Below are 9,982 nucleotides of genomic sequence, written 5' to 3'. Positions count from 1 at the left end.
GTAATTACTTTTTATTGTTTAATATCTTGAATTGTGCATCTAGGGCAATGTTGTAAATGATGCTTTAAGTGAGTAATTCCCTTACTTGACTTACCTTGTAAGATTTTCTTGCAGTGCTTACATCATGCCTTCTCCGAATTAATCTTTTCCATTTCTTCCAACACCTTAGATGTTAATCTTTTCTTACTAGAAGTCTAGTCAAACTCTTGATAGTCATCATCTATTATATCTACTCCTATAGCCACACTTTTACTTGCCATTGACATACTAATTACTAAATATGAAATAACCTGCATAATGCATTCCAATTTTATCAATAAGACAAGCATATATTAAATAAAAAGCTAAAAGAAAAATAGAGTCAATTTTATCTACTAAGAAATAGATGGGACCAAGTCGGCAACATATCTATGAGAAAAAGTGAGAAAAAATAGGAAAAAAGAAAAAGCAAAAAAATATATCCATTTTTATGTATTAGATCAATCATGGAATAGTTAACTAACTCAAACGGTATATAGACCAATTTTCCATAAAGAGATATTAGATAAATTCATTATTTTATTTACATTAAAAAAGAATATAAGTTCTAAATTCAATATAAAACTAGACCCCTATGCTAGGCATTCGGATCCAACTCCAATTTTATAGTTACATTATTTATATTTACCCTTATCCAAATTTGGATCTCAACCATTTGTAGAAAAAAAAATAAAAAGGAAAACCAATTGCAACATTACCAAAGCTAAATACTGTGTTTTTTCTTTAGGAATTAGGATAATCAAATCTAGAGATCGAGCAGGTTATTCTTATGACCAAAGCCAAATAAAAAGGAAACCAAATACAACATTGCCAAAGCCAATAATCAATAGTTTCAGCACCGTTGAAGGACAAACTAAGCCAATAAATATGTGCAGTGAATCCCTAATGCATTATGTTGTTCTTATGATTCCCTACCAAATCCCTAATAGTATAATATTACCACAATGCATCAGGTTGTCTGAACTTGCCTGAAACCAGTATTTCAATAATTTACAAAATAAACAAAAGGGCAAACAATAGAATACAAACAAAAGCACGTAGGCTAATAGCATAAGGCAAACAATAATTTCATAATAGAACAAAAGGGCAAAGAGAAAGGACTCACTGCCGGTGGCTGTGTTCGTCGGTGCCTGAGTTCGCATATGATAAAGCTGAGTTGAGATTTTGAGAGGGAAAAGGAGAAGTGAGAAGAGGAACAATGAAAAAGAGAGACACATGGAGAGAGAGAGAGAGAGAGAGAGAGAGAGAGAGAGAGAGAGAGAGAGAGAGACTCACCACCAATGCCTATGTTCATCGGTACTAGAGTTCGCGTCTGAGATTCTGAGAGAGAAGGAGAAGTGAGAAGAGGAACGAGAGAGAGAGAGAGAGAGGACTTACCGTCGGTCCGCCAGAGTTCACTGGTTGCACCGGTGAGAGTGTTCACCAGTTCAGTCTACCTGAGAGTGTTTGCCTGTGAGGTTGTGACTGTGAAAACTGAGAAGAGAGAACTGAGGTTTAGTTAAGACTAAGAGAAAGAGATGAGCGAAAAGAGAGCGGTCAAGATATTTAGGGTTTATGGTTTAATTTGTATAAAGGTCAAGTGGGGCTCGGCTCGGGCTGGGCTATTTTGCCAAATTTCGAACCCGACCAGAAATAAATTCAAGCTGGGCTTTTAGGCTCGAGGTCAAGCCCACGGGCTCAAATCTGTGTTCAAGCCCGTCCGAGGGCCAGGCCGGCCCGTCGAGCTACCCAGCCCATGAACAGGTCTACCCTCCTCTTCTTGGGCCTCTGCCTGAACATGCTCACTACCAGACTCCTCTTCAACCTCGGCTACGTTGGCATCAATCTCAAGGATAATTGCCTTAGTAGTCTCGCATTGAGGCCTTGACTCACACTCACCCCCTGAGCTAGAGCTACTCGAACCAAAAGAAGTGGAAAAAGAAGAACAAGAAGCAAATGAAAAAGACGAAGACAAGGACATTTTACCAAAGGGAAAATGTGCAAAAGATGAACCAAACATTAGAGGACGAGAATGAAGAGTAGCTGAAGACTAGCCGAACTCTAGAGGATGAGGACACTAGACGAGGATGAAAAGTAGCTAAAGACCAGTCAAACTCCAGAGGGTGCTCTCACTCAAATTACAAAGTTAAATGGTTTGCCCCCTCTTTATATAGAGGCAGCCAATGGTCGAGATTGAGGCCATCAGATGGTCTAGATCAATCCTCGCACTCCGCATGCTCGTAAACTTAGGAAGTTGAAACAAGACGACCATTGGATTGTACAATCAATGTTTAAATTTCAAAATTTTTGAACCAATGCCATTGTTCCCTGACCTAGTCTAACCACACTTCGACTAACACAATGAAAATACTAAATTCCTTAGTCAAGCATGACAAGAATTCTTACGCTTCACTTCGGCCAAACATTTCTATCCTCGAGTTCAAAAGTAGGGAACTAGTCTTCGGGCCATGCCCTAGCCAGTTGAAGTTGCCATGTGGCTACTACTGTGTCCTGGGCTCAACCGACCTCTTCAGGCCATGCCAATGAGTCAACACATTATGCATTGAGGTCGGCAAACAATCCAACAAGCAAGAACCTCAAAAAGAAACGTGACATGTAATTTATCTCATCTATAAGCATCCCAGCCAAGGAACATGAAATCATCCAAAGACCTCAACAAGTAGTCTTCTCCCTTAAGCCCCACAAGTGATGTGTCTGAGTTCATCACGACATTTGGCTATTTAAAGACATCTCCCTTCAAGATACATTATCTCTAATTGCTCCATCTCTTCAACCCTCTTTCTCTCCTACCTCCTCTACCTTCCTTGGCTCGAACCAGCCCTAAATAACTCAGCTCAAGCAACCTTTACCCACAATTTATTGACTTGAGTGTGGACCTCCTCCTCAAGACCTCTGACCATACTTTAGTTGCAAATTCTACTCGGTGCACCTTATTGTCCTTCCACCTAGCTCCTCCAAGCTAATAAGATTCATCTATTACGTGTATGCCTTAGTTCAAATAGCATAAAAAATAGGGAAAATTCCCGATAGGTACCCTGTACTTTAGACTGAGTGCCAATTTAGTACCCAAACTTTCATTTTTGCGATGATTTAGTACCTAATGTTAACCGGCCGTTAAGTAGCATGCAAAAAAGATAAAAATGCCCTTCAAGTGTCATCTAATTTTCTTTATCAACCATCCGATAAAACCAGACCGGCAGTGCCACCTATTCATCGTCTGGCCTCTCTTCACTCTTTCTTTATCAACCATCCGGGCAAATGCCACCTGAATTGTGTCTTGACCGACTATTCCTCGAAGAACACCAGTATGCACCAGGCAAGTATCCCATAGAAGGTTGATCGCCAAGTTGGCGTATTGCTAGGGGGCTGCAAGCAGAAGCTCGATTGCAGCATTGTCTTCATGTACCGAATTGGGTCGTGCCCGCAAATGCCATTGGAACAATCTATGAATTCACATGGCCTAATGTTGTTGCTACTACTAGTACTGATGTCGGTTTTGTTGCTGCACTCGGTTCGAATGCTGCGTCGAATATTGGGAGTCGAAGATGTGCCACCGCTACGTTCATAGTTCAAAGCTTCCTCCATATGGTCCAGAGTGGCAACAATCCCAAAAGGATGACCCCGGAAGTACACTATCGACTATCTCAGACCATCCCAGGTTTTGGCAACTATTGGATGAGGATCAAATGAATTGTGAGAAGAGGATGCCAGCGTATCTAGGTAGGAGGACCTTCCCCCCGACGAGTTCATGGCCTCTAAGTTGTCCACGCTTGCTCGAGCAGTGAGACCAATCAATAACTCACTGAGAGACCTTTCATCATCGAAGGACCTTTATCGCTCGATGTTCAACCTCGGTTTATGAAGAAGTTTTGATGTCAGTTTATGAAGGAGCTCTGATGAACAGTATCCAAGGGTAATTTTGATATTTTTAAAAGTCTTAATTCACACATGTGATTACGTGATATACATAGATGATGGTTCATTAACGGTAAGTACTAGATTGTCACAAAAATGAAAGTTTAGGTACTCGATTATTGCATTTTAAAGTTCGGATACTAAATTAACACTCGACCTAAATTACATGATACCTATCAGGAATTTTCCCTAAAAAATCAAATCCGATTCTAATTCATTCAAATTCTTTGAACCAAATAGACAAATTAAGGGAATAAATCATTCTGATTCTAATTCCGATTCTATTTCTAATTCGAACGTGAACCAGATGTACTCTAAATAATAACGTTATCAATTCCACCAATGGTGGAAGAATCCGTAGGAAATAATTCTGGACATCTTTATCGTCAACACTGCGTAGGAAATTAGAAATGGAAGAAGGAACGACAATGTGAAGCACACGAAACTAACGAGAAGGGAACGTCAAACACTCGATTCGCATCTTTGTGGAATCAATGACGCAAAGAGATCTGTTCAATGAATTAATTAATTCTACTTAGGCTTCCATCAGGTCAAAGTGCGAATGCGTAGCCCCACTTGACTGAGCAGTTAAAGACTTCACCATGCTCACATACACAGAGCACACCCAGTACGAGCGAGTTTCTGCTCCACACATTTCCAGTCTTCTTCATCAGCAATGGCGCTCAAGGTTCTTTCGACCCTCGACGCTGCGAGAACCCAGTACTACCACTTCAAAGCCATCATCATCGCTGGCATGGGCCTCTTCACTGATGCTTACGATTTCTTTTGCATTATCCCGGTCATGAAATTAATCGGAAGGATCTACTACCATGACCCAGCTGAACACCAAAAGCTGCCCTTCGTGGTCACTATGGTCGTTGCAGTTGCTTTCATAGGGACGATGATCGGCCAGGTCGTCTTTGGTATTCTCGGCGATCGGATTGGGAGGAAACGAGTGTATGGACTCGCGCTCGCTGTTATGGTGTCAAGCTCTATCGGGTGTGGCTTCTCCATTTGCCGGACAAGGAAATGCATGATAACCAGTCTCTGCTTCTTCCGGTTCTTGCTCGGAGTTGGCATCGGAGGAGACTACCCGCTCTCCGCCACGATCATGTCGGAATTCGCCAATAAGGTAACGCGTGGCTCGTTTATAGCCGCTGTGTTCTCGATGCAGGGCTTCGGTATCCTCGTTAGCGCTGCCGTTACAATGGCCGTTCTCGCCATCTTTGATCGTACGTCCAGCGCCTCGAAGGACCGAACGCCGGAGGTAGCAGATCTAGCCTGGCGATTGATTCTGATGTTTGGTGCAATTCCGGCCGCGTTGACTTACTATTGGCGAATGATGATGCCAGAAACTGCCCGGTATGCATGATTAAATTCTTCTCGTTTAATTAGAATTTACCTTCACTCCTTCAAGGAAGGACGCATGTGTCCTTCCGAGCATTCCACTGACTGACACGTAATAGGGTTGAAAGAATTAGGGTCCGTTTGCTAGGGGCCTGAGATCGAAATGGAAGTTTGGCTTCTTCCATTCGCAATTTTTGTGGAATGGCATTCCCCATTTGGGGGAATGGTTAATCCCTCTTCCATTCGGAACCAAAATTCATCTCAGTTAATTCTGATTCTGATTTTGATTCCCCTTTAATCAGAAAGGTGAAAGGAATAGACCATGCATTAGGCTCAATTTGAAAGGAATATAATTACAAATATATACAATATAAATTCATACAAAATAATATCAAATATATGATTTTGCGCTCTACTCATCCAAATGGAGTAGATTCTAATTCAGTCTACAAACCAAATTAATGGACCCTTAATATAATGTTGAGTACGTATCTGCCCGTGTATGGGGTGTTCGGAAGGACATATGTGTCCTGCAAGTTCGTTTATATTGAAAATCTAAACGGATGCAAATTTTACAAACCATTCAGATTTCTATTTGTTTATATTGATGGCCATAAGCCCTACGGTGAAAGTTGCTAATCCCATGTATTTGATTAGTGACGTAGTGATTTAGAATCTTATCATTGGTTTCACAGCCTGTTGAACAGCCATTATATTCAACTAAACTTTACTACTCAAAATCAATTAGAATTTGCATAACTTTTCCTCTACCTCACACCTCAGACCCTCTCAAGTGATGAAACCTCTCCAACTCCTTTTTTAACGGTCCAAATTTACATTCATGATTCACCGTATTTACACCCATAATTGACGTCAGTGCAAGACTTTCGGAATATAAAACAAAAGAAATTAATTATTAATTAGAATTTAGGATACCTAATAATATTAGTTTGACGATATTAGTTCGACTTCTGTGAAGCATTGTGGGCCGTAGATCTGTTGGTGTGGGCCTAGGTTTTACTATGTCATCTGGTATATATTTGGTTTCTCACAATTACATCCCTTTTAAGGAGGTCAGAGCCATCGTGAGGTTAATTGACTGTTCTCAGAACAGCCAAACCCACTGCCACACATCTCTCAATTTATAATAGAGATGTGTGACTGTAATTCACGGCAGATAGAGAGTGGGTAGGAAATCCCATTTCACGTTAGTCCACACTTTTTTTATTTTTTTTTTGTAGAAAGAGTGTCAACATGGACTATTACGTTATCCTATATATGCCTATGATGAGGTGGACGGTATGGATTTGGTAGGAATGACAATTTTTAGGGGTGAAGACTAGTTTTAGGATTCTACAATCAAAGGTACAGGTAAGGTATGATATTAGATTTAACTTGAATATCATATGAATTTTATATATGTATTTGGTGTTGACTTTAATAATATTTTACATTTTATGTGAAGGACATATAATTGATATTTTATGTATTTTATATATCTTAATAAGATAATTAAAAATTTTGTTGTTTGTTAATGTATTTTATTTATACATAACAAGTAAATCATAACAGGTTAGATGCAAATTCTAAACTATTCAACCCTGTCCTATCCTTAAATGAGAGGAGGGTAGGGTTGAGGATGGTTTTACATTTTCATGTGCAGAGAGGATTTGAATTCTCAAAATCCAATATGCTTAGGGATAAAATTTACAAAACCCTCGCCCATCCCACCCTATTGTCATCCCTACATGCTATATCTTTCTGGTCAAAATATAACATTTATCTAGGAAAGTTGAACTGTTGAGGTCCTCAAGCTTTATTCTTCTTTTTCGTTGTTAATTCTTCTTTATTACTGTTTGTTAGAAGACTGGTGTAGCTTATATATAGACTTCATATGATCATCATTCGTGGTGATTTAGGGCGTGATGAGTGTGTGTGCAGATACACTGCTTTGGTGGAGCAAAACATTCGAAAAGCAGTGAAGGACATGGGGAAGGTCCTAGATGTGCCTGTGAATCAGATGGAAGAAGAGTTCGAGGTGCTACCAAATCCACCATCTTATAGGCTTATCTCTAAGCAATTCTTTCGTCTCCATGGCCGAGATCTCTTTGCTTGTACCACCGCATGGTTCCTTGTCGATATTGCCTTCTACAGTCTCAACCTCTTCCAGTCGAAGATTTACAAGCAATACCTCCCAAATCGCACCTCTGTGAATGCCTATCAAGAGGCCTTCCATGTAGCTCGATTCCAGGCAATAATTGCAGTTTGTTCGACGATTCCTGGGTACTGGGTCACTGTGTTCTTCATCGATCGCATTGGGCGAGCCAAAATCCAAATCCTAGGCTTCTTCTGTATGGCCATTTGCTTATTTGCTATCGCGGTTCCTTACAATAAGTATTGGGATAAGCATACCAATATGGGGTTCTTAGTTCTCTATGGATTAATACTTTTCTTCGCAAACTTTGGGCCGAACACAACTACCTTCATTGTGCCTGCAGAGCTTTTTCCGGCAAGGTTTCGGTCCACATGTCATGGAATCTCTGGGGCTGCCGGCAAGTTGGGAGCAATTATTGGATCGGTGGGCTTCTTATGGGCTTCTCAAGATGGAAACGATCCTGAGTACGGCAAATACAAAGGGATTGGGATGACAAGCTCAATGATGATTCTTGGTGGGACTTGTTTTATGGGCGCCATCTTCACCTATTTGTTCACACCTGAAACCATGAGAAGATCATTAGAGGATAACGAGAATGCACAGAGAACCAATTCAAGTGAGCTTTCTCATCCACGTCCCGGTAGTACTGTTGCTCAGAATGAGGAAGTTGATGAGATGCTGAATGCTTCAATCCTCTTCATACCGATTTCATAGCACATCTCACCATGTATTGAGAATATCTTTCCATGAATAATAACATATAAATAAGGTCATTTAAAAAAAAAATAACACAATTACGGAAGATATTCTCAATGTGCAGTTGAAACATGTTGTGACGGTGTGCTCTATGAATGAGGAGATCCACATTCACACATGAACGACAACACTTGACACCCATTAACCCCTCGTATTTGTACATAGGGCTCAAGTTTGGAAGGAGTACAAAATTATAAATACAAAAATGTAGAGTGTAAAACCTTATAATTTGTATAGTTTTGTACGTATTTGAACTGTATTTATTTGTATTTATCCTTTTTCCAAACTGAGCCTAAGTTCCAGGTTTATATCTTGTTCTCTTTTTATTTAACAAATCCGTGGTGAACAGGGCCCACGATTCTCCTGCCAGTTTTGAATCAATGCTTGAAAAACTGCATCAGATTAACAGTTGGACAAATGATAAACATCTTCTTAAGATTTAAGAGTAATGTACATTTGAAATTGGCAAATTTTAGAGAACTGAGAGTCTTTATTTGACCAGTTATTCAACAGTTCAATTGTTAAATTCATCTTTGACCTGATTAAAACAGGTTTTGATGGGTCTTTGGCATCGTAGTGCTTTTTTGACCACTGTGTTTGGACTGCGAATAAATTTGAACTGATGCAAAAGTGTATGGTAGTGCAAATGATTTTGATGCAAATTTTGATTTATTTTTGTTTCTAATTTTACTTTATTGTATTTTGTTCGACTGCAGTATAAGTAAATCCAAAACAAAATTAAACCAAAACTTGAATTCTTTTTATTTGCACTCAGCCTAATGCAAATATAATTGTACTAAAACCAAACTCAGCCTAAAACATCGACCTGACGAGTCATCCAAATGCAATGGAAGAAAAATAGTTAAGCCAAACATCCGCTTAATTCAGACCAAATAGATCAATTACATTAGAGGATGTTAATTGTTGAGCATCTGTGCTGGTCTAACTCCATCTTGAATAAAAGAGGCACCTAGGAGAATACAGAGACACTTTGTAGTATTACATCGTTTAGGCTCAGTTTGGAAAGAGTATAAATACAAATTTGTAGAGTTTGTATTCCGTATTATTTTGTATGTATTTATACCTTACATGCTCCTTTCAGAGCCTTAATACATATATAATTAGAAAATTAGTAGAATTAAGTTCTACATATTCCAATTTAATGGAATTTCCTGAAAAATGATTGGATTTAATTTGTTTGGCTAATCTCATTTTTAACTTAACATAGAAATTCTATTTATGTATAACTACCAAATTGCTCGAAAACCTTTTTGACACTTCTGAAAAGTTAAAAATAAAACCAAAAGAGATAGGAAGAGGAGGGGTAGGTAGTGGTGACGAGAACGATATTAGGATTTTTTTTTTTTTTATTCAAGAGCTATATATTAGGATTAACCCCATTAAAACCTACCAACTACAAATCTAATGTATAGCACCTCATCCCTACGGGTGCCAAAGTCAAATTGTAATATTTGTTGTTAGCTCATGTTTTGATAGGACTTACGGCTCAGTTTGGAAAGAGTAAATAGATATGCAGAGTGCAAAATCTTGTATTTTGTATGTATTTATACTGTATATATTTGTATTTGTATTCTTTTCAAATTGAGTCTACATTTCAATCTTTTTTTTTTATTCGAATTATATTTATACATCGTAATTTTTTTGGTTTGCTAATTTAATAGAGTGATTGATAGACTTGCTCATGGGCCACGTAGTCCGATTGGCCAACTAGCCTAGCCCATTCATAGTTGGCCTTTCACATGAATTTAG

General features: G+C 39.0%; 1 protein-coding gene across 1 annotated transcript; it reads left to right on the top strand.

The window, feature by feature from the left end:
* The first annotated feature begins 4,450 nt into the window (after positions 1 to 4,450).
* On the top strand, positions 4,451 to 8,581 carry PHT1;9 (phosphate transporter 1;9). Its single transcript, XM_088951647.1, has 2 exons — positions 4,451 to 5,316; positions 7,243 to 8,581. The coding sequence occupies exons 1-2, from the start codon at positions 4,631 to 4,633 to the stop codon at positions 8,168 to 8,170; spliced, it is 1,614 nt and encodes a 537-aa protein (XP_088807773.1). The 5' UTR covers positions 4,451 to 4,630; the 3' UTR covers positions 8,171 to 8,581.
* The last annotated feature ends 1,401 nt before the right edge of the window (positions 8,582 to 9,982 follow it).

This window comes from Nelumbo lutea, chromosome 6 (genome assembly GCF_056320005.1).
Source record: "Nelumbo lutea isolate HS-2025 chromosome 6, American lotus-T2T, whole genome shotgun sequence".
NCBI lineage: Eukaryota > Viridiplantae > Streptophyta > Magnoliopsida > Proteales > Nelumbonaceae > Nelumbo > Nelumbo lutea.
The sequence above is the reverse complement of the archived record's forward strand: the minus strand, read 5'-3'. Positions and strand labels throughout refer to the sequence as shown.